Source organism: Vombatus ursinus, unplaced genomic scaffold (assembly GCF_900497805.2).
Source record: "Vombatus ursinus unplaced genomic scaffold, bare-nosed wombat genome assembly UNPS02014801.1, whole genome shotgun sequence".
Lineage (NCBI taxonomy): Eukaryota > Metazoa > Chordata > Mammalia > Diprotodontia > Vombatidae > Vombatus > Vombatus ursinus.
The window spans coordinates 23,431,845-23,457,253 of record NW_020954579.1 but is presented as its reverse complement, the minus strand read 5'-3'; the positions used below and the strand labels follow the sequence as shown (position 1 = coordinate 23,457,253).

The following is a 25,409-nucleotide window of genomic DNA, read 5'->3' as shown; positions in this document are numbered from 1 at the left end:
AAAAAATCAGCCTCCTGATCAAATCCACAGACTCACTAAGAATCCTGCCCACCCCAATCAGTGTTTTAATAAACTACTTGCACTGAAAGGAGGTTTAAGTGGTTGAATTCTTTGGAATCCTTGCCCTGTGCCTTTGCATTTCAGGGTTCCAAAGACCCCTAGACTGCAACATTATGGCTCCCTGATTGGGAATTGAACCCAGGCCGCAGTGGTGAGAGCATCAAATCTTAACCTCCACATCATCAGGGAGGGGTCCAGAGCCTGTACCCGATCAGTGTTCTCATTCCATTTCTTTACCCCTTTTTTCTTTATAAAAAGTAACTGGGGGGAAAAGTGGGAAAATCTTATAATAAAATATGATGAATGAAAAAACACAAAAAAATACAATTAACTGTAAATGAGGATGGAATAAACTCATACATAAAATAGGAGAGTGACAAAATAAGTAATGAGCAACCTTCATAGAGTTAAAAAGAGGGGTTGGGGTAGCACCTTTTTATGCCTCAGGGGAATACAGAAACATAGAGGTAGCAATTATGATCTCAGAATTGGCAACAGTAAAAACAGATAACATTAAAAGACAGAAACAGGGAAATAGCCTTGTGGGTAAAGATACCACATATAACAAAACAATATCAACACTAAAATCATTATCATCATCATTTTCTTCTTCTCTTCCTCCTCTTTTTCTTCTGAAACATTTTGAAATATAGATCTCCAAAAATAGGCTTGAAAAGAAGCCCGTTGTGTTTTAAGTAGAGCTACTGGTCTACCCTTTAAACCTCTGGCTTTCATTAAATGGTCAATAACAGCCCCAGCCCAAGCTTCAGTGGCTCACTGTTTAGGTTTAGATGACTCAGAATGAGTGTAAATAGCAATTGTTTTCAGTCTTTCCCCTTCCAGACTGATATCTTTGTGATGATAAATTGGGCCATCTTTTGTCACAATTCTTACCTAGCCCTTAAGTCACTGAATGCATATAGCCTCTGACAAACTGAGACCTTAATTTAGAAAGACCAAGGTCACTCCCTGCATCTCATTTTGACCTTTGTCTTGCCAGTGGACTCCATGACTCTGGAGAAGAAAGTGAGGCTGATGACTTTGTGCAGCTCTGCTTCATTCAAATCCAATTCAAAGACATTACCCTCATGATGTCATTGGTCCTCTTCCAGAACAAACTACTGTCTCCTTGAATTGTTCACAAAAAAGGAAATCTCCAACTTATGTTTGTAAAACATACCTCTAGTGACAAAATAACTGGTTTTACTGAGATATTTATCAACTTTCACATTTACTTTAAAATCACCTATTTGCTTATATGGCTTTTGAATGGTTTTTGATGTTTCTACTAATTAAGTTGAGTGACTTTTCCAAAGTTACATAGCTTGTCAGTGATAAAAAGCAAAGCCTATATCCCAAGTATTTGTACATTATTACAAATCTTTCACTAAACCTTATGGACAAATTATCCGTTTTCAACAATGATTTAAAAAGAAAATTATGAATGAACTCATTGTTTTCACTGGTAAGAAAAGACAGTGATTTGTCTGTCGCTATGCTGTAAATCAATGCTGGTATAAAATCTGAAATTAATGAAAAGTCCAATCTTACTTTATCAGTATAAAAATTGCTTCAGTAAAAATTTAATTTATAACTATCCTATAATTTTAAAAGTATACTATACCTGACCAGAAGTTGGTTCAATATCACCAACCAGCATATTAATAAGTGTGCTTTTCCCTGCACCATTTGGTCCCAACAACCCTAGTATCTCTCCTAAAAAATAAAAATAAAAAATTTATCATATATCAAATTAAGTAAAAATTGGAAGCCATTTTTCTAGGATACATAATTAATTTAATACCAACCTTTCTTCACACACAGAGAGACATATTTAGTTGCCACTTTCTTTCTTTTTCTTGTAAGAAGAAAATCTTTCTTCTCATCATATTCTTTATGCAAACTGCTAACCAAAATAGCTGGTTTCTAGTAAAAGAAACATTATAATAAGAATGGGTTAAGAATTAGCTATGTACCATAAAACACAACCCTGACTGAATAAACCTCATGTGCATTCTTTCATTATATTTTTATGGAATCATAGACTACCACAACCTCTAAGGAAAATAAAACAGGCAATGAAGAGACATCCTATGAGCGTAAATAAACTACAGCATATTGCTAGAAATGAACTGTGACAAAAAGCAGTGTATAGATAGCATCAAAAAGATGTATAACCAGAAAAGGATAAAAGCTCATTATAGTGAAAGAGTAAAATGCTAACAGCTTGCCATATTTAAACCCATGTAATCAATCCAGTATGATATATAAATACAATGAACAAAATAATACCTGTTCACAAACAGGAAAGACAACAAAATTATAAGACATACTTTTTATACTTATTCTTCTATGAAGGGGATTTATTCTGTGAAGTTTGGATTCAGTTAAGGGGCCGCACTTGAGGATCTAGAGGGTCGCAGGTTCCCCACCCCTGGTATAAATTAATATAGAAAATAAACACAGAGTAATGGCAACAAGCTGTCTTGAAAGAAATTTCATGATACCAGGAAAGGTTTCATGTAGAAGGTGGTACCAAAGCTCCATCTTGAAGGAAGAAAAAGAATCTATAAGGCTGAGATGAAGAGGATTCTAGGGATGGAGAACAGCTAGTACAATGGCATAAAGATGGAGTTGGAGTTGGAAGATGAAGTGTTTTTTGCTAGTAATAGATGGAACACTTGTTTGGTTATACTGCAGAGTGACAGAGGGGAGTAATGCTTGAGACTGGAAAGACAGGGAGGAGAAAGGGTGTGAAAGGCTTTAAAAACTAAATAGGAGTTTGTATTTGATCTTAGAGGCACCAGGAAGTCACTAGGGTTCCTCTTTAATTTGGAAACCATACTTAGTTTTATTTAGAAGAGATGATACTCGATTTAATCCTCAATAGAAACATAATAAATTAATATTATAATATAGAAAAGCATTTATTAAGCACCAAGCTTAATGTGCCGAGCTCTATGGTAAGCACTGGGGAGAAAAACAGAAAAGGGTAGATAGTTCTCTTTCTCAAGGAACTCATAATGTAATTGGGGGAAAGAACATGTCATAAAAAGTTCAGTTAAAAATGGGAAAGTCCTAAGGGTACAGTGGTGGAGTAGATAGTAATATCAGGCAAATGCCTGAAGTCTACAGGACATAAAGGCAGGGCAAATGGTAAGGCCTGGAGGAACTTGGCAGCAGGAATAAGGCAGATGATAAGGTCTGGTGGTCCTCCATTGGACAAAAAAAGAATAAAGTTGGTGATACCTAACTCTCTAAGCCAAGGTGAATATTCAAGAAGCCACTATGGGTTCTGGGCTGCCCCTGGGAAGGGTGGGGGAGGAGGATAAGGATAAGTAGGGTAAGAAAAAAGCAAGGAGAAAAGGGTGCTTTGATGGTGGTGGGTTTTCCCACTACCTGGCCACCTGGATGGGTTCTGTTAAACTGAAAAATACCATGTTTTATATCAATTATTCTTAACATTATTGTGTTGGTGACATGTTTTAAAGAGAATACTTTTCTCATGATCTAATGAAGAGTAAAATAAATAGAATAAGAGTTTACATACTGAAAACAGTATTAGGGGAAACAACTTTCTGATCAATGTAAGTGGTCATGTAATCATGACTCCAGGGGGCTGATAGTAAAATATACTTTCCACTTCTTGGCTGAGAGATGATGGATTAGAGGGGCAGAAGGGGGCACACGATTTCAGACATGGCAAATGTGTTCATTTGTTTTGCTTGACTTGACTTATTCATCCCAAAGGAGACGCTCAGGGTGAGGGGTAAGAGTTAAAAGGAAATAACATCAATGAAACATTGAAAAGGCCTATATAGAAAAGAACAGAAGAAAGTTAAGATGCAGACAAACAGGAGGATGTTGGTACTAACCATGTTTAACATATATATATATATATATATGTATATGTATATGTATATGTATATGTATATGTATATACACACACACATATTTAAAAAGGAAACTGTACATAAGTTCAAAATTTCATCTTCTTTTCTGTTTATATATTAAAATGTACATTTTAAGCATTTAATAAACAAAAAAAAATACTGTTCAACTTCCGAGAAAGGGAGAAAGAAAGGGATGGGAGGACAAAGAGAGAGAGAGAGACAGAGAGAGGAGAACACTTTTATCCAAGGATATAAAATATTCCAGTGTACTTACTATATATACTTGAGTTTATTTTATATATTTGTACTACATGTATTAGCCACAAGTATGAAACTGAATAAAGGTTTTGCAATAATCAACAAATTTCATGGTACTTTGGGGCAGCTTGTTCTATAATTTCAGGATCAATATTATAAAAAGTTGTTCTTAAAAGCCTGGGATATGTTGGTATACCCTTATTGTACCTCAGCCAAAATACTGTTATCTTGTAAATGTTTATTGATTTTAGCAATATAAGCTGTAAATGCTTTGTATAAAACTCATATACATAAATATATTTGAAAAAGTCATTGGTGTTATCATCTTTTGATAGCAGATATGTGATGCCTTCTGTTAAGAAAATGGAGATCAAGATTGTGTCTGAGAAGAAGTGGGTAAAGTGCTTTGCTGGTAATTCATGTGCCACTGTGAAGTGTTTGTTAATCAACAACTATCTTATCCATCTCTGCAGCTTTCCTGTTTTGGAGAAAACCTAGAGCTTCAATTACCTGCCTTACTCACTACTAGGCCATTTATCATGTTAACAGTGTGCAAGCTATTTTTTCATTTCATCTCATTTGCATTTTTTGTAACATCCAACTTCTTATGACTATGCTGAAAATCAGAAAATTTCCATACCCTAATTCATGAGTTCTCCTTTCCTATTATTTTCCTGTTTCTCAAGCCTCTACACTAAAATTTTTGGTTGGAGTTGAATTGTTTTTGTTCTTTGTGCTATTTGTCTCTTTGTATTAACTTCATTTTTTAATTTGACTATTGTTTTCAATTAACAGTTAAAAGAATCAAGAATTTCTGATAAACTTTTATTTTCCAGATTCTATTCTATCTCTTTTTCTATTGAATGAAACAGTGAAAAGGCATTTATTAAGTGCTTACAATGTGCAAAGCACTGCATTAAGAATTTGAGATATAAAAAGAAAAGACAGCCCCTGCTCTTGTCATATGTACGAAAGAATTTCATCTGCAAGTCAAATGGAAAGGTTTAATTGTCCTTAGGGTGCTGGCAATGCATCTTGTTTCAAGTAATTTTCACTGATAAAACTCTCATCTGTTTCTTATATGGAACAATCTGACAGTGGCAAAGATTTGATACCAAAAACAGATTGAAATAACCTAAGAATAGCAGACAGATTGAACCTCTACAAGGTTGCTTCGCTGGATGATGGTTATGGAGTCCAGGTTGGTAAGTGAATTGGTGGGGGTGGGTGGGAGTGGGTTAAGGGGGGAAGAGTGTGAGAAAATACTGATATTCCTGGGTCTTTCGGTCTTACCTGCTTATTACTGATCTGGCAATTGGTCAATGTTGTTGGTGGTGAGGCAGGGACAGCCTGGAGGGCCCTTTTACATAAGTACTATTCTTTTTTTTGATGATAGCTATGGGGGTTGGAGGTCAGAGAGCCCTAAAATTCCCAGGACTCTTGAATTCTGGAATCTGGGGCCATCTCCACAGTGATCCAAGAGAAGATGGCTGCCAAGTAACAGCGATGTTTTAACACTCTGTGATACGTCCATCCAAAGGTGTGCTTCATAAGATCATAGATTTGGATCAGAAACCACATAGTCCAATCTTCTAATTTTACAAATGAGGAAACTTAGGACCAGAGAGTTTAAATGGCCTGCATAAGGTCACTCAGGACCTGCTCAAAGTAAGAAGTATGAGAGGTGGTATTTGACATGAGATCCTCTGAATGCTGAGCCAATGCTCAGGAAGGAATGCATCATTGGCAGCACTTACTAAATCATGATACTCATCTATCAATTGCATCCACCAAAAAAGCAAAGATTTTTTTTGTGGAAATTTGACTAACAAATTTCCATCTTTCCAAATATCAACCAGTTATTCTTACAAACAAATCAGAAGATGTTGCATTATACAAAATTTTATATGCAATTATATTTAAATTTCTAACGTGCATATATGAGTTTTAAGAGATGACAAATTTATATTGTTTTCAGAAGAAAAAAAGATAAGCTTTTTAAATTTCTAACGTGCATATATGAGTTTTAAGAGATGACAAATTTATATTGTTTTCAGAAGAAAAAAAGATAAGCTTTTTAAATGTTTTGCTTATCATGATGGCTTCATATTATCATTACGTACTAATCTGCTTATCATGATGGCTTCACATTATCATTAGGTACTAATCTAAAAAAAACACAAAAACACCATAGTGGAAAAAGAGCTTTGGCTTGGGAGCCAGGAAGACTGAGTTCTAGTCCCACCTCTGATACAAACTGACTGTACAATCCTGACATGTCACTAACTTCTCAATGCTCTAGGCCACTCTCTAAGTGTATAAGCTGCATAAAAGGTGCAGACTTGCATTGAAGAAGGGAGTTACCTAACCCAGGAATTCTCTTTTGTCAATAAAAGCAAAGGTCTAGTCTAGTCTTTCTCCTCAACATCTCAAGGCAAAGTATTGCTTTAAAGGGGAATGGAAAGGAGAAGGGAACAAGCATTTTTAAGCACCTACTATGTGCCAGACACTTTAAATATATTATCTCATTTGTTTCTTTACAACAATTGGAACTGGATGTTATTATTATCCCCATTTTACAGCTGAAGAAATTGAAGTAAACAGAGGTGAAGTGATTTGTCTGGGGTCACCAAGTAAGTTGTCTGTGGTTAGATTTGAACTCGCATCTTCCTGATTTTAGCCTCAGCAATCTATTCACAACCTACTTAAGGTAAGGTAGGTTTTTTTGTTAACAATAATGGATATAAATCTGTATCTTAAATAATTTCAATAATTTTGAACTTTTTTGGCCAATTTCTTGTTAGATCTGGTCAAAAAGTCATTTTTACTTCATAAACGCCTGCCTTTTTGGCTAAGAAGTTCCCACTAGGCGTAAAAGAAGTGACAATTCTGCCATTTTCTTGTTGTTTATGTGTACTTGCAATATTGATATTATCTTCAACCCATGATTTCTTTGTAGGAATTTTTAAAAAAACATTTGTATACTTTGTGAGGATAACCTTACTTAAAACTAGATGATATAAACTGTCAGTTCACTTAACAAATTGTAATATTCTACAATTCATTGAAATCAAACAAATGATCACAGGTACCACTGTCAACTCCTTTGCATTGTGGAACACCTGTATTTCCTTCAAAATATTTCATATATTATACATCAGAGCTGTCAAACACATGGTCCAAAGGTCTGTAATACTCTCAAATGTAGCCCAAATCAAATTAAAATGTAACTGGGAAATATCTGACAAAATAGAAATACAATAAAACAAAGGGAATGTTAATTTGTAGTTTTTTCTAATCATTATGAGATGTATTCTTATATGTAGTTTAGTAGCTCCTGTTTCTAAAAAGCAGAGTTTCCTGGCCTTGTACTTCTCTGATCGTTAATCCATAAAAATATTATTAAGCTATTATTTATCTGAAAAGTTTGCCCACTACAAATAGCTGTTTTTATCATTATAATTATAATACCTCATATTTCTAGATCTTTGCAGTTTACAAAATACTTTACTAATAACCCTTTGAGGTAAGTAGTATATGTACTAGTATACCCACTTTACAGATGACGAAATTAAGGCTCAGAGAGTTGTTACTTGCCTGACTCGCAAAATATGTATGTAAGTAAATGAACTGGGACCTGAATTGTGGGTGTCTTTCTAATGCAACACCCTCCTTAGTTTCCAACTACAGCATGGTAGACCAAATATGTGCTTGGATAATGAAAACTTTTTTTTATGTATATGTTGTTTACCTCCCCCAAATCTCCTCTCCTTTCCTCCCCTCCCAACACAACTAGTAGAATATCCTTAGGCAGGAACTGTTTAACTGTTTCATTTTTGTTTTGAGGCGCACACGCATGTGTGTGTGTGTGTGTGTGTGTGTGTGTGTGTGTGTTCGATTCCAGTACCTAGCACAATGCTTGGCAGCTAATAGGGGCTTAATAAATGTTTGTTGATTATTATTTTCACTACAAACCCAATAGGGATTATTTCTGATGGCCTGGGAAATGAGCATTTCTCCAATCAGTAAACTTAGGGACAAGGTTACCTCTTCACAGCATTGGCAACTTATCATCTCTTTAACTTTTAGTCTTTCAGCTTTAACATCATCATCTTCATCTTCACTGTTAGGCATTTCCAGAAACTTCCTATTTTTGAGTTTAGTTGAAAAGGTTCTACATGTACATAAAGGAACAATATGAGATTTCAAGTCATGAATATATTAGAAAATTTACATTCCCAAGTTAGCACCAGTAATTTTCATCTAACAATTACTTCATTTTTTAAACTTGAACTGACCTGAAAAATGGATCTTTTCTTACTGATCTGCCTCCATATTTCTTCTCAAAATATTGTAATAAGAAAATCCACAGCACACACTGCAAATAAGGCTATAACAAACAAACAAATTCTAAGAACTTATTATTAAATTCTTTGGCATTTCATGTACTATGAAATAAAATGCAAGTAAGTCTGGTTCCTTCTCCAGTCAAACAACTATTCACACAACACTCTGGTATTCACATATGATTAAAAAAATTGAAGTAATACTAATTCAAAAGGAACTAAATAATTTACAACATGCAGTACTTCACATTTTCTCAGAATTGTTAAGAATGAAGTTTCCTGAGAAAATGTTAAGTAATGCTTGTTGTAAATTTCATGAGAAAAGTTTATTTTATTGTACATAAATAATTGAGTATGTAATAATTTTGCATATAAACAATTCAATATAACTGAAATAAAACTAAACAAGTTGAGTCTTCTTTTAGCCTATAAGTAGTCAATTGTGATCAAAAGGCATTAATGATACCATTAACTAAAAATGACCACATAGTGAATAAGTAAACAGTATCAAGACCCAAAATCATCTTTCTCAGGATTAATTAGCATTCTTGGATTTTTTTCTGAGATCAGAAATTTAACAAAGAAGCCTTTTCTTAATGAAATATATGTAGGAAATTAAAGTATCACCATCCAAGCTTGACCCTGGTTTGGTAAGCAGATAGTTTCAAGTAGTCTAACTATCAAACTGTCATCTTTCATAGACACTAATTTATTTGGGAGTGAAGGAATCAGATAATACTTTAAAAGTTATGGTTATAAGTCCAAAGTGTGCTAAGAAAACATACAACTGCAAAGAACTAAACGGATTCTTACCGATAAAACAGCTATTAAAAGCCTGTCCCATGGATTATAACTGCTTTCATTTTTTTGCACATTCTTCCATGAAATCTAACATAAAAAATTAAATCATTAAACATGTGTTTCACAGGAGAAAATCAAATTATGATTAAAGTTAAAGAAAGATATTTCTTTCAATAATAAATATTCCTTTTCTAGCACCAAGTCAGTTCTTATGATTTCATTTATACACATACATGATTTCCCACTGTATTTCGGCAAAGTCTTCTTTTTGGGGTGATCTAAATCCATGCAATGTTTCCTAAAGCATTTTTGTCAATTAAAGACAGGAAAGGTGACCAATTAGAGGTAGAACTACTAAGTGATTAGTATATAGTTAATCACTGGTCTACTAAGATAGAACCCATCATCATTTTTTTTTTAATCAAGTGACCCAATCTTTTTAGATACTCATTCTTTAGAAGGATTAATAAATTTCCCTCTTTCCTAAAACCCCTTTATGCTTTATTTCCTCCCACCCCAATTCTGGATATTCTACCATTTAGTCTTGACTTCACATTTTTAAAAAATCTTTAAAATGATGTTCCTTCCTCCTTGTGACAATATTGACTTACCTAATAAACATGACGGAACATGAAAAACATGCTCCTCATTAAAGAGCTTTCATTCTAAAGGGAACAGGTATTAACTGGCTATATTACTAATGTCTAGGCAAAGGAGAAAAAAACCCCCCAATATTCATTAAAGAATCAAATTCCAAGATTTTTCAAGTTTTCATTAAATATATATAGACTGATAGATAATAAACTTACCTTTATAAAACTGATCAAGCACCCTAAGAGTGGATAGATTGGATTGATTATGCAGAGAGTATAATGAAGGACAGCTGTCACTGTGTGGTATCTCATAAAGAAAGTTATTTCAGTGACTGCAATGGAAACCAAGGCCATCTAAAAAAATTGAGAAAATAAATGGAAATATCCTTAGACATTTCAACTACACTCAATTAAATATATTCTCTTCCCATTCTTGATAAAATTGTTAACAGTGCAGATAAACAGACGTGACAAATGACTCAAAACAGGATGCCACCACAGCACATATTTTATTCTTATGAAGATTTGAATGCAATAAATGACTTTTAGGACTAGAAACATGAGAAAACTGAGAATTAACAGACTTTTGTAAAGCAAAGTAAAATACAACTTACCACTGAGTAGATAAATGACCAAAACTCTTTAGTATTTAAAACTTTTCTGAAGGTGAAAGATGCGACATAGGTAAAAAGAATAACAGACGGTACATAACCAATAAGGCAAAAAACCTGCAAGAAAAAGAGAGGGGCGTGCTTTATGTAAAAAATATCAATAGCCAGAAAAATTTATGTGCAACACAGAGTGCCACAGTCATATTTTATTTATTTATTTTTTGGTGAGATAATTGGGGTTAAGTGACTTGCCCAGAGTCAGACATCTAGTGAGTGTTATTTGTTTGAGGCCGAATTTGAACTCAGGTCCTCCTGACTCCTATGCTCTATCTACTCCACCACTTAGCTGCCCCACACAGTCACATTTTAAAAGAGCAAAAATATCTACTTGTTACACTGTGCTGCTTGGCTTCTGAAGAAATAAGAACACAGACTCTTGATAATTTAAGATGGAATGTGTCACCTTTCTCCTTATCTATTATACATCTAGGTTTTAAGTCTTTAATGTAATTATGTAGAGTATTAGGTTAGCAAGTTCTTTGCTAATCACCATCATTAGTCTGCTTTTCCTTTACCTTATGAAGTCTGTAACTTCTCAACAGGACTCCTAAAGTAAGAGACAATCACTTCCACCTGAGGGAAAATCTAAACCAATAATTTTATGCTTATGCAGGGGTTAGTTCTTTGCAGTTGTCTGAGATTTTCATCATGGAGAGCAAGGATTTGGGGGCTAGTCCTTGCTGTGTAATCTTATTACTGTTTTGGAGAATTATGACTTCCTAAAATAAACCTACATTCAAATGAAATACAAAAGTATATTGCATAGCCATATGCAAATGCATTTTCCATTATCCTCATGACTAATACACTTTCACTAACTTAGATAACTGAGAGATAAGTGAACTTATCTGCTTGAAGTAGGATTATAGGATGTAAAGCTGGAAAACAGCTAAGAGGTCATCTAGTTCAACTCTCCTTATTCTACAGTCGAGGAAACTGAGGCCCAGACAGTAAGTAACTGAGCTATGTAACCAAATTTGTAACCAAATATAATGTGCTTTCTCTTACACTTGGGGTGGGGAACCTGTGGCCTTAAGACCACATGTGACCTTCTAGGTCCTCAGGTGCAGCCCTTTGACTGAATCCAAACTTCACAGAACATATCGCCTTAACAAAAGAATTTGTTCTATAAAACTTAGACTCAGTCAAAAGGGTCACACCCAAGGACCTAGAGGGTCACATGTGTCCTTGAGGATGCAGGTTTCCCACCCCTGTCCTACACAGAGATGCACTATTAATCAAAGTTAGCAGGAAACAAAGCACAAAGTCAGTAAGAAACAAAATAGTCATTGGTAACCTCCAAAAGAAAATAAGACTTCTAATGCAAGTCTGTAATACTGAATAAGTTGTGTGAATTTCACACTACTTTCATTTCCTCCTCCATAATATAATATAATTTGCTGATCAGTACATTAATTGTTGGTGTCAAATTCATCTTTATTAATAAAAACCTGGAATTGTATTTGCTTAGGAGTTTGAAATAAATTACTTAAGTGTTCCTCCTCACCTTGCCAGCCCCATGAAAATTTAGCCTTAAGCAAAATTATCAAGCAGTTAAAGTTTGTTTTTAATCCTCCAACCTTCCTTTCCTACAAATCTTTTCTCACCTTTGACATCAGACAATTGTAGCCTTTTGCTCTATTTGCTATATTATTCTTCCTACCACCACAAAAAAATTCATATAGTAGTTGACATTGGTAGAGCCATTATGTTTTGGGCATGACCTATGACTTCATTCTCCTGGTGAGGAAACCTGTTTTCCCAACACAGGTCAGCAATTACTCTGCCACTTATGGCCTTTGAGTTGCCTGAGACTGGAGAGATTAAATGACTTGCCCAGAGTCTCACAGGCCATAAGTAAGCCTAGGGCTTGAATGCTGGTCTTCTAGACTCTTAGGCCTCTGTCCACTACACCATACTACCTCTCATTTAGCCATTTAAGGTTTGAAAATCATTTTATATACATTAGCTCTCAAGAGAGAGGTAGCCTTGGAGCCAGGGAGACCTAGGTTCAAATCTTGGCTCTGACACAGACTAGCTATGTGCCAGCAAAGTCACATAACCTCTCAGGGCTCTAGGAAATTCTCTAAGACTATAAATATTGCCGGAAAAGTACTGTGTTGCACTGGTAGAGAGAATTTCCTCCCCTAAAAGTTTCCAAAACAATGAAATCACAGTCCATTCTTAACCCTCCCTCTCTAAAGTAGGCAATACAGGTATTAGTATCCATGCATTACAAATGAGGACACTGGGAGCCATGCCTGTATGGCTAGTCAGTGCTGGAGCTGAATGTGAACCCAGGTCCCTTCTGACTCCAAGTCCAGCACTCTTTCCTCTAAAGTTCAGTGTCTCATTTTTTCAAATATTAGTGTAAATTTAAATCATCTGAATACTTCTTCCAGGAATATTTGCATTTTAGACCTTATTTTATTATGAAATGGTGACTTTTCAGCTGGTGAGATACATTTCAAAAAGTAGGAGAAGGGATACAGGAAACCACTCACCCCTACAATCATAAAGTGTAAGTTAAAAACTATGTGAAAAGGTGGCCCTATCCTTGATAATCATTTTGTAGAACTATAAAATACGATCACTTATTAAAAAGCATATATTATTACCTAATTGTATGTAGTAGTATGCTAGGCACTATGTAAGGAGAACTATACAGACCTACCTAACTATTGTTTGCTCTCAAGAAATTTACAATGATGATTATTTCAACTCCTCAAAATCTCACTAACACACATACTGGCTATGCTAACTGATAATGGCCAGGATATTTTATAGATATGGTTATTAAAACAGAATAATTTGTAAATCCTCCACTACATCCACCTACTAGTGACCTTGTGCTTTAAAGGAACACAATTTTAGTAAGATTTGCCACACTATCCTGCTCAGCCACAGACTGAGTACCTGCTGTCTGCAGACCACCTTGGCTAAATGAAATGCATTTTTTCTGGCGGAGGTTTTGGAGAAGGAGGAAAAGAGAGGGTAAAGATTAAATGATCTAGGCTGGTGAATAACTATACATAAAAAAATTGTAGAACTTCCAAAGTATTGTTTTAAATTATACAAATACAAACTGAAATATAAAAGACATTAACTTACCACAGAAAGGAACTTCAGAGCATAAAAATAAACTCCATAGTGAAATGCAAATAAACTTCCTAGCATCAAGACAAGAAGAACAAAAAATAAGGGAAAGTCAATTAGAGCTTGTCCAGTCCAATAGGCAGATGGAAAAAGACCTGAAATCTTCAGCTGGGTATACGATTTGATCTATAAGAAAGGGGAGAAAAACCAAACAAATTATCCTGAATACAATTAAAATTATACACACACACACATATAAAATGGTGAACCACCGAAATAATCTAAACATAACATAAAAAATACAAAAGTCATTTGCCTATCTATCTCTCCACCCCCACCTCCTCATATGCAAGTTAAGGAAAATTCCCACCACCACCAAAACAAACAAACAAAAAAAATGTACAATTTAACATTAAGCCACCAACTTGGCTTATATTTCTTGTCTTTAAGAATTTCAACAAGTCTTCAAGAACAAAAAGACTATTAAAATCACAGTATGCTAGGCCAAAATGAAATTGAAAACAGCAAATTATCAGGTGATTTGAGTACATTCTACACAGAGAATGTGTGTAAGACCAAACTAAGGTCATTAGTTTTCTCAAACTCAAACTTTATGTTCTTAAACATTAAAAAAAATATATAAATATCTAATATTTCTGTTCTAGGGAAGTTCTGAGAGACAATAAACCTTGAAGTAGTGAGAAACCAGCATGTTTTATGAAAAAAAGGCAAAGAGGAAAATTCAGTAAGGAAAAATGAACAACTTTTCAACTCATAAAGTTAACAGTTCACCTGACCCTTCATTATTTTATGTGAAATGACAAATTTCAAAATACTTACATTCAAATGAACGTATAAAAAGACATCATGAAGCCAAATAAAAAATGACTTGCAATTTTGCACAGTGTCTGTCACATAGTAGGTGCTTAATAAATGTTTATTGACTATCTGTACTCATTTCCAATGAATAATTTAATTTATTATATTGTTATTCATAAAAAGGCTTAAGAGGGGGAGATTTAGAATTGTTGGGGGGCAGAGAGGGGAATGTCTCTAACTGTAATCTCTTACACCTATTCTAAACAACCCATTAGTTCCAAGTGTAGCACCAGCTTGATTATTACTACCAAAACTGCCACTACTAAAACAAAGAGAAGTCCTGATCTATCTCTGGCCACTAGACCCAGATGGCTCTGGAGGAGAACGTGAGGCTGGTGACTTTGCACAGCCCTCCCTCACTTAAGTCCAATTTACTTGCATATCATGGCATCACCTCCCTGATGTCATGGTCCTCTTTGAGAATGGACAAACAGCAACTAAAGACTTGAGAATTAAAAGAAAACTTACAGTATAAAATTTTTGGTCAAAGAAATTTTATAATGCAAAAGTTGTTTCCAAATCTATTTTTATAAATTCAACTTTTGTATGTTGTATATAAGCAATATGAATATGCAATTCATTTTTTAAAAAAGTATTTACATTACCTTATGATTTTCTGCATTTTCCATGGCAAAGTAGGGTGGCATTGCAGTCACAATGATCCCAAGCAGAGCTGCTTGAAAATACAGCTCAATTCTAAAAACTATGTCAGTAATTTCCTAAAAGAAAACAAAAAAAAGATAGACTCCAAAGTAACTTTATACCATCCTAATACCTTTTCTTTTAAAGCATTAAAAGCACTAAGTAACACATAAAAATATATATTAATGATAGGATGTAGTAGAAAAAAAATTAGGAGGCTGATTAGGAAATCTAGACTCAAGTCAAAGTTGGGCTACTGATTGGCTGTGTGACCTTGGGTAAATCCCTTAGTTTCTGTTTCAGTGAGTATGGAATAAAGATAAGAAAATGAATCTGTCAAACCTACTTCACTCCATTATTGTGGAAGATGACATATGCTTCACTTAAGTGAGTCAACATGCACATTCTGAGAAAAGGACCACATGGGCATTGGGCCAAAGAGGTGGAGGGTGAGCAGTTGCAGAGGATGTTGAAATATATAAAGCTGAATAAATGTTGGAGGAGACAGATAATAACAAGAGTATGGTGTGAGTATAAGTCAAGCAGAATCTAATAGAAAACAAAAACAAATGAACAAGAAATTGCAAAAGTGCAGGAACATAGGAATTCAGATATATGTGGCTCTCTAATTTTCCCTTTCTCTTTGGCTATGAAAAGTGTGAACTTTAGGTATAAAAAAGAAATTAAAATGCTGAAAAAAAAGCACTGATCTGAGAGGTGGAGCCAAGATGGTGGAATAGACAAGGCACAATAATTGAGTTCTTCCAAAATTCCCCTCCAAACAATTTTAAAATAACACTTCAAATCAAATTCTGGAGCAGCAGAGCCAACGAAAGGTCCAGGTGAGACATTCTTCCACCCCGAGACAATGGAGGAGGTCTCAAGAAGTGATTTGTGACATGGGAACAGAAACCGACACAGAGCCCACATAGATACAACACCAGCGGTAGCACCTGGGGATGGCGATAGCAGCAGCAGCAATAGCAGCAGTTTTGGAAGTGAAGGGGACAGGGCGATTGGTCAGAACGAGATTACATGGGATCCCTGTTTAGCGCTAGGTGTAGGACCAGACGCTGTTTGGCAATTCCATTGCCTACACCCACTCCCAGGTCAGGTTGAAGGGCAGAGAAGACCACTTTCAGTCATGAGGAAGCAAGGGCCCTGAGCAGCAGTATCAATAGAGATACTCAGGAATAAGAGGCCCTTTCCAGATAAGAACCAGAGCACGGATCAGGGAAAGCAGTGACTGCACCTCTCCCTGGACCACATCATCTTGGAACCACCAAAAACTTCCAAAGCCCCAGAACTAGCTCTGAAAACAGCAGTGCAATAAAGCTTGAAGCTTGCAACAGTTCCACCTTCCCCCCCACCCCTACCTGCACAGAGACAACTTTAACATAATAAAGTCAAGAAACAGTCAACAAAAAGAACTTGACCATTAAAAAGCCATTTCAGTGACAAGAAAAGATCAAGACATAAATTCAGAAGAAGATGAGGATGTCAAAATAGCTACAAGCAAAGTCTCAAAGAAAAAATCTGAATTGGACACAAGACTAATAAGAATTCCTGGAAGAGCCAAAAATGAATTTTCAAAATCAAATAAGAGTGGTAAAGGAAAAATTAGGTAAAGAAATGAAAGCAAGGGAAGAAAATTATGAAAAGATAACTAACAGCTTGGTAAAAGAAGTATATACATACACACACACACACACACACATATAGATATAAAACAACTAAAGAAAATAACACCTTAAAAAAACAGGATTGACCTAATGGTAAAAGAGGCACAAAAATTCACTGAAAAAAAAAGAACTCCTTAAAAAGCAGAATTGGCCAAATGGTTTAAAAAAATAAAAGTACAAAAGCTCACTGAACAAAGTAATTCTTTAACAATTAGAACTGGGCGAAATGGAAGCTAATGACTCCAGGAGATATCAAGAAACAACAAAACGAAGTTAAAAGACTAAAAAAAAAAAAAAAATTGAAGAAAGTGTGAACTATCTCATCAGAAAAACAACTGATCTGGAAAACAGACTGAGGAGAGATAATTTAAGAATTATTGAACTACCTGAAAGCCATGATCAAAGAAAGAGCCTAGACATCATATTTCTTTTTTGTTGTTATTTCAAATTCCTCTTTATTTTTTTTACATGTAAAAAACAATTAACATTCTTTAGTTCTTTTTTTTTTAAGTTTTGAGTTCCAAATCCTATACCACCCTCCCTCCCCTCTCTCTTCCCTGAAATGGTACGCAATCTTACACAGGTTATACACAGACATATTTCAACATAAAGGAAAAGTACCCTGATAGCTTAAACAAGAGGGTAAAATAGAAACCTAATGAATCCACTGAAAGAAATCCCAAAATGTAAACTCCCAGGAATATCATAGACAAGAGAAGCCAAGTCAAACAGAAAATACATTAAGCAATCAGAAAGAAATCATTCAAATACTGTGGAACCACAGTCAAGATCACATAAGAATTAGCAGCTACCACGTTAAAGGAAAGGAATACTTAGAATATGATATTCTAGAAGGCAAAGGAGCTACAGTTATAACCAAGAATAACTTACACAATAAAACTGAGTATAATCCTTCAGAGGGAAAAAATAGACATTTAATGAAATAGAAGACTTTCAAGAATTCCTGATGAAAAGACCAAAGAAAATAGAAAATTTGACTTTCAAATACAAGTCTCAAGAGCAGCATAAAAAGGTTAAAATGAAAGAGAAATCACAAGGGACTTAATAAACTGTTTACATTCCTATATGGGAAGATGATACCTGTAACTTCTAAGAACTTTATCATTATTAGGACAGTTAGAACAAGTCTATTGTGTTGAGGTGATCTAAAAAAACATGCATGGGTGAGAAAAAAGGATGCACTGGAAGAAAGGTGAAGGCAGAGGAAGAACGGGAAAAATCATCTCACTTTATGTGAGATGGAGAACATGAGGAAGAGCTTTTAAATCAGAGGTAAAAATGTGGGGGGTGGGTGGGGGCTACTGACACTCAAACCTCATTCTTATCTAGAATGTTTCACAAAAGGAACACATACACACATACACTCACTAGGACATGGAATATACCTTACCCATCGGGGAAGGAGGAGGGAAAGGAGATAACAAAAAGGAGGGAAGAGATAAAAGAGAGGACAAGTAAAGGAATGCAACGGTGAGAAGCAAAGAAGACTTTAAAAGAGGGACAAGAAAGGGAGGAAGATAAAAAGGAAAAGCTACGATGGAGGGAAACCCACAGTTAATTATTACAGATGTGAATGGGATGAACCGACCCATAAGACAGAAGCAGATGGCAGAATAGATTGGAGACCGGAACCCAACAAGACGTTCTTTACAAGAGACACACTTGAAACACTGAGAGTTAAAAAATAAGAGGCTGGAGCGGAATCTATACACCTCAACTTAAGTAAAAAAGGCAGGGGCAACAACAATGATTTCAGACAAAGCAAAGGCAACCCCCTTCCCCAACTAAAAGAGATAACCAGGGAAACTACGTCTTGCTGAAAAGCACCATAGACAATGAAGTAATATCAATATTAAGCACAGATGTACCAAATGGTATAGCGTCCAAATTCCTAAAGGAAAAGTTAAATGAGTCACAAGAGGAAACAAACAAGAAAACTACACTGGCAGGGAACCTCAATTTTCTCCTCTCAGAGTTAGACACAGCTAAACATAAAATAAGAAAGAAGTTTAAGACAAACAGAATTACAGAAAAGTTAGATATGATAGACCTCTGGAGAAAATGGAATTGAAATATTAAGGAGTATACCTTTTCTTCAGTTGGATGTGGCACCTTTACAAAAACTGACCACGTAGGAGGGCATAAAAACCTCACAAAGGCAGAAAAGCAGAAGTACTAAATGCATCCTTGTCAGACCATAATGCAATAAAAATTATTTAATAAAGAGCTGTGGAAGCATAGATTAAAAATTAGTCAGAAACTAAATGATCTAATTCTAAAAAATGAGTGTATCAAAGAACAAATCACAGAAACAACAATTTCTTTAAAGAGAATGACAACAATGGGACAATATTTCAAAATTTGTGGGATGCATCCAAAGCAGTACTTAGGGGAAAATTTATATCTTTAAACACATACATCAATAAAAGGGAAAATGAAGAGATCACTGAATTAAGCCTGCAACTAAAAAAAAAACCCAAAAAACTAGAAAAAGAACAAATTTTAAATCCCCTATTAAATGTCAAAATGAAAATCAAAGGAGAGATTAATAAAATTGTAAGTAAAAGATCCATTGAACTAATAATAAAACTAGGAGCTGGTTTTATGAAAACAATCAATAAAAGATTGGTCAATTTGATTAAAGAAAGAAAAAAATAAAAAATGAAGAGGGTGAATTTAGCACCAATGAAGATGAAATTAAAGCAATTATTAGGAAATAATTTGCCCAATTATACACCAATAAATCTGACAATCTAAGTGAATATTTACAAAATATAAATTACCCAGATTAAAATAAGAGCAAATAGGATACTAACCCTATCTTAGAAAAATAAATTGAATAAGTCATAAATGAACTCTTTAAGAAAAATATTACCAGGACCAGATAGATTCAGGAATTCTACCAATCATTTAAAGAACAATTAATTTCAATACTATGTAAACTATTTGAAAACAGACTAAAGGAGTCCTGCCAAACTCCTTTTATGACACAAATATGGTTTTGATACCTAAACCAGGAAGAGCAAAAACAGAGAAAGAAAACTATAGCCCAATTTCCCTAATGAATATCAATGCAAATTTTTAAAAATAAAATACTATAAAGAAGATTATAGCAAATATATCAGAAAGATCATACACTATGACCAGGAATGCAGGGCTCAACACAGGAAAACTATAAGCATAACTGACCATAAAATAACAAAACAACAAAAATTATGTGATTATATCAATGGATGCAGAAAAAGACTCTGATAAAATAGATCACCTATGCCTATTAAAAACACTAGAAAGCATAGAAATCAATGGAGCCTTTTTTAAAATGATAAGTAGTATATATCTAAAACCAAGAGCAAACATATCCGTAAAGGAGATAAACTAGAAGCCTTCCCAATAAGATCAAGGGTGAAGCAAGAATGTCTATTATCACCATTATTTTTCAATATTGTACTAGAAATGCTAGCTATAGCAATAAGACAAAAAAAACCTGAAGAAATAAAAATAGGCAACAAGGAAACAAAGCTATCACTCTTTGCAGATGATGAAAAGGTATACCTGGAAAATCCTGGAGAAGTGAGCAGTCATGAAAACAATTGATACAATAACAAAAACATTTTAAGACAACTTTGAAAGACTTAAAAAATCTGATCAATGTAGTAATTACCCACAATTACAGTAAGACCAATGATAAAGCACGCTACTCACCTCCTAACAAAGCAGTGATGAACTCAAGATGAAAATGAGACATATATTTTTGGATATGACTAATGCAGGAATTTGCTTTGCTTGACCATGCATATTTGTTACATGGGTTTTTGTTTTCATCTTGGGTCCTCCTTCCCCTGCCCCCCAATTTAGGAGGGGAGAAGGGAAAGTGGAGTTTTACTAATTAAAAAAACTACGTAAAAATAAAGTCATCATTGCAAAAACATTCGAGAGTTTCTTTAATTTTTCCAAGAGCTTTCCTGAATCCCTTGATATTCAAATAATTCTTTTTTGGAGAACCTACTAACAAGTAGGTAGAAACTGACAATTAGGGAAGAGACTGACCAATAGAAAATGACCAGCAAAGACATTAATATGATGTCTAGGAACTGATGCTTAGTGTTAAGGAAGGAATGGAGCCTAATTTTATAAATGGTCATACAACTATTTCTAATTATGTGTATTTTTAATTATTTTCGTTTTTTGATACTTTTTGCTTCCTACAGCCTTGTAGAGAGGCAACATGACACAATGAAAAAAGATGGTCACAGAGTCAAAAACTTGAGTTTAAGTCCAGCCTCTGACACCTACTAGTTCTTTGACCTTGGACAAATCACTTAACCTCTCAGTGTTCCAGGAAAGTCCCTAAGATATATAAGAGTTATTGATCTGCCAGGGTAGAAGGCTTCTTCCTTATCAGAAACTCCATACATCAGTGAAATAACAGAACAACAAAACAAAAAAAGTAAAACAAAATGGAACGTTGTAATTGTGGGGACTTGGGACACTGACTATTCAGATAACAAGAACCCTTGCACTGAGAGATATTAGAATGGGGTATCAAATTATTTTGTAGAATGTCTTGTCCAAATATTTTTCAGTCAGTTCTGATGGCTTAGACACTTATAGTTTTGTCTTTTTTACTTATAGTTTTGACTACATGGACTTCATAATACTAGGATTGTAGATAAAAAAGATAACATTCACCTTCAAATAAAATTGTATGAAATTTCCTGTAATATTTATCATCAAAGCTATTTAAGTTATATGTGAAATCTCAGGAAGCAGCATGGTGTACAACATAGAGAAGCTGGCCTTGGAGTCAGGAAAACCTGGGTTCAAGTGGTCTCTTATGCCCAGTAGTTAGAATATATGAGCAAGTCTCTTAAATATTCAGTGCCTCAGGCAATCCTCTAAGACTTATTGACTACTTGCTGACAGATATTGGTGGAGTGGGTTTCCACACCTAGTTTCCCACACTGATGTAATCATAGGTCCAGACCGAAAAAAAAAAGGGGGGGGAAGGGGGACATCTTATTATAAGAGTAACACTATTCCCTTTGATTCCACAGTCAACTTATATTGAGAAGACCAGAAGTTACAGAATGTCACCACAGTAGGGTATCACTGCACACACAAACTGAAAGATATCATATTTTGTTGAAACATGAAGATATAATACTGAAAATTCACTGGTAACTGTAGACTAGGACTTTCAAGCAGTGTTTCTGATATTAAACATATTTTCCCTATATTCTTCTACTTTAACATCCATTCTATGATTTCTAATGTTAGTAACTAAGTCCACAATATTTGGTTAGAACCTGCAGTCAACTTACCTGAAAGAATGGCGTGCTCCAGATCTGGATATTTTCTGTCACATTTAAATGATAAAGAATAGAATTGCTAATAACATTCATCAGTACTGGTAGAGAATAAATCATAGTACTATTGAAAACAGTTACAAACATGTAGTCCTACAACAAAAGAGAAAAATAATTACTAGAGTGCAATTAATTTTGTATTTTATTGTAACTGATATTAGAGAATGAATCAGTACTACTGAAAATAGTTATAAACTTGTCTTACAACAAAAGAGAAAAATAATTACTACAGTGCATTTGATTTTATATTTTACTGTTACTGATAGGCTGCTTTGTAACTATTATTACATTCCACATATCTTTCTTTTGACTCTCCAAATATACCTTAAGATAGTTTGATAGCTCCTGGCCTTGGTACTTATACTTTCCTGACTGACACTAAAAATAGTTTAATTTTGAAGACAGAACCTTGAGTCATAAAACTGAAAGCTTATCTAAGAGATCTATGTATATTTAGCAAATGTAAAATGGAAATTGAAAGACAGTTGATGCCCTTTACTGTGTGATGCCTTTTGGTTACATTTTAAGAAGAGATACACACAGCTTAATATTTCTACATTCTCAAAAGTAAAATTCAGTTTTTAATAACCACATTCAATTGGCTAGCGACTAGTTTTAACATAATTTTGGTATTTTACACTAGAGAAGCTGAGCTTCATCAACAAAAATTAATATATAGGTACCTATAGAATAGATACAGATACACATACACACTTTATCCATATATGTTTCTCTTACCTTTCCTGAATGCATTACATTTAAAGCCGCACTGTGAGGAGCAGCAGATACATAGTCACTGACATTTAACAAATTCACCAAGATGTTCTGACTTGTGAAGAAACTTAGGAGGTCATCAATATCAGCGTCTGGCATAAAGGAATAAGAAAACACCAATGTATTGACTACTTCAGGTGAAAAAATAATTACACCACCACAATCAAAAGTGATTTTTTTTTTCTTTAAGCAGAAAATTTCAAGCATTTTGTCTTTTCATCATTCTACACAATCCCCTATGGTTTTAATAATCAGTTCTATCTATACAGAAGACTTTCAAACCTAATGTTTACTCCTCAAATTCCCAATGTACTTCATTCCCAACATCCCAAATACCTATTGATCATCTCCACCTGGCTGTTCAATTGTCACTTCAAAACTTAAGTCATCACATTTTTCCATGTTCAAAACTTAACTCATCACCTTTTCCATGAAAACTTTTCCCTATTCCTATCTTTTCCATTTCTCTCAATAATATTCCCAGTCACCCAGATTCTTGACCTTGTTGTCACTTCTATCTCTTCCCTCTCCTAAATCCATAATTCCCTAAATCATATATATGCTATAATTTCTAAACCATAATTCCATCTAAACCTGTATTCAATTATTTACCAAGTCTGTTGATCTGAGGTTCATTGGATTATAAATTTAGAGCTATAACGGATCTTAGAAGTCATCTAGCACAACCTTCCCTCCCTTCTCCCCCATTTTATTGATGAGGAGACTGAAGTGCAGAAAGGGTAAGTAACATGCCCAAAATCACAGAGCAGGGAAGGAGCAGAGATGAGATTTGAAACCAGGTCTTCTTTCCACAATATTGCCTCTCATACTATTAACACACTAGTTCAGACTCAAACTAGTTCACTACTCATACTACCAATACACTAGTTCAGACTTTCCTAACCTGAACTATTCTGTCTCTGGTCTCTCTCCTCATTCCAATTCATCCTGTACACTGCTGCCAAAACGACCTTCCTAATAACTTCTGACTACCACTTCCTTGCTCAAAAAACTGTTACTAGCTCTACTGGCTTCCCATCACTTACTGGACACACACAGCACAACAGTACCTTTGAATGACATTCAAACCCTGCAATCTGACTCAAACCTAACTTTTTGGCCTTATTTCACACTTCAAAAACTCTATATTCCATACAAAATGAACCACTTGCCATTCCGCAATCCTGTCCAGCCTTTCTCTGCCTTCAAGCTTTCACTTAGGTTATTCCCATGGCTAAAATATACTCCCCTTCCTCATGTCTACCTGCTGAAATCTTTTCTTCCTTCAACGCCACACTCACGATACCTTTTCTATGAAACCTGATTCCCTAGGTTCAATATTCCTCTTACAATATGGAATCTTTCCTTTGTTTTTACCACATTCTATTTTTTCTTATAATTATTCGTGTACATTCCTCATCCCCACTCTTGTACTGTTAGCTCCTAGACGGTAGTGACCATGTCATTTTTCATCTCTGTGTCCTGAAAACAGTGACCATAACAGATAATACGTAAATATCTGCTGAGCTGTATGAGGCAAGTTAAATCTCTTCTGCTAATTAGCATCAGGAGCATAATAATTTGGTCACAAAAATTTAGATTTTCTTAAAATTAAAATTCCTATCAAGAAAGAAACATTTTTGATATATATATAGTCTTCATCACCATAGATGATCTAAATATAAACAAGTTCTCCAAGTACCATAATTAAAGGGTTAGGGATAGCTCAAGCTATCAAATGACAGTGGTGAAAAGTACAACATTAGAAAGAAAGTAGGGAAGAAAACAGTTCTAAATTTTTTAGAGTTCTTTCTAGTGCAGGAATCTTTGAAAATTACAATATTAACTATGCCATTTGCTGGTCACCAAAAGCCAGAGAGATAGAAAAACTGTACCATTTAACACCACAATAAAATCTTAATAAATAATATAATATCTATTTGAAACTCTAGTTTGATCATGTCATTCCTTTGCTTGAGAAATTTGCTACAGCCTCTAGAATAAAATTCTGACTCCTCTCTCTAACATTCAAAACCCTTCACAATCTAACAATTCCAACAACTCTTCACAATTCCAAGTAATCTTTCCAGATTACTGTCTCTCAAATACTCTTGGAACTGACAAAATTGGTCCATTAGATATTCTTGATAACATTCCATCTCTTACATCTTTGCCTTTGCATGAGCTATCACTCATGCCTAGAATGCTCTCCTCTCTCATCTCTACTTCTTGAAATTTCTGGCTCCATTCAAGGTTGATCCCAAACTCAACCTAATCACATAAGGCTTATCATGATTCCCCTGAGTACTAGTGCCTACTGCCCAAAA

General features: G+C 34.7%; 1 protein-coding gene across 5 annotated transcripts in view; it reads right to left on the bottom strand.

Annotated features, from left to right (window-relative positions):
- ABCA5 (ATP binding cassette subfamily A member 5) overlaps positions 1–25,409 on the bottom strand; it is a 117,804-nt gene that overhangs the window by 14,866 nt on the left and 77,529 nt on the right. For all 5 annotated transcript variants that reach the window (XM_027872760.1, XM_027872757.1, XM_027872758.1 and 2 more), the window contains exons 21-31: positions 23,047–23,174; positions 22,264–22,401; positions 15,203–15,316; positions 13,734–13,904; positions 10,566–10,679; positions 10,168–10,305; positions 9,371–9,445; positions 8,510–8,601; positions 8,259–8,385; positions 1,869–1,986; positions 1,685–1,776 (exon numbers count right to left, since the gene is read on the bottom strand). In XM_027872760.1, coding sequence (XP_027728561.1) covers positions 1,685–1,776; positions 1,869–1,986; positions 8,259–8,385; positions 8,510–8,601; positions 9,371–9,445; positions 10,168–10,305; positions 10,566–10,679; positions 13,734–13,904; positions 15,203–15,316; positions 22,264–22,401; positions 23,047–23,174 — 1,307 coding nt within the window. The remainder of the gene's footprint in view (positions 1–1,684; positions 1,777–1,868; positions 1,987–8,258; positions 8,386–8,509; positions 8,602–9,370; positions 9,446–10,167; positions 10,306–10,565; positions 10,680–13,733; positions 13,905–15,202; positions 15,317–22,263; positions 22,402–23,046; positions 23,175–25,409) is intronic.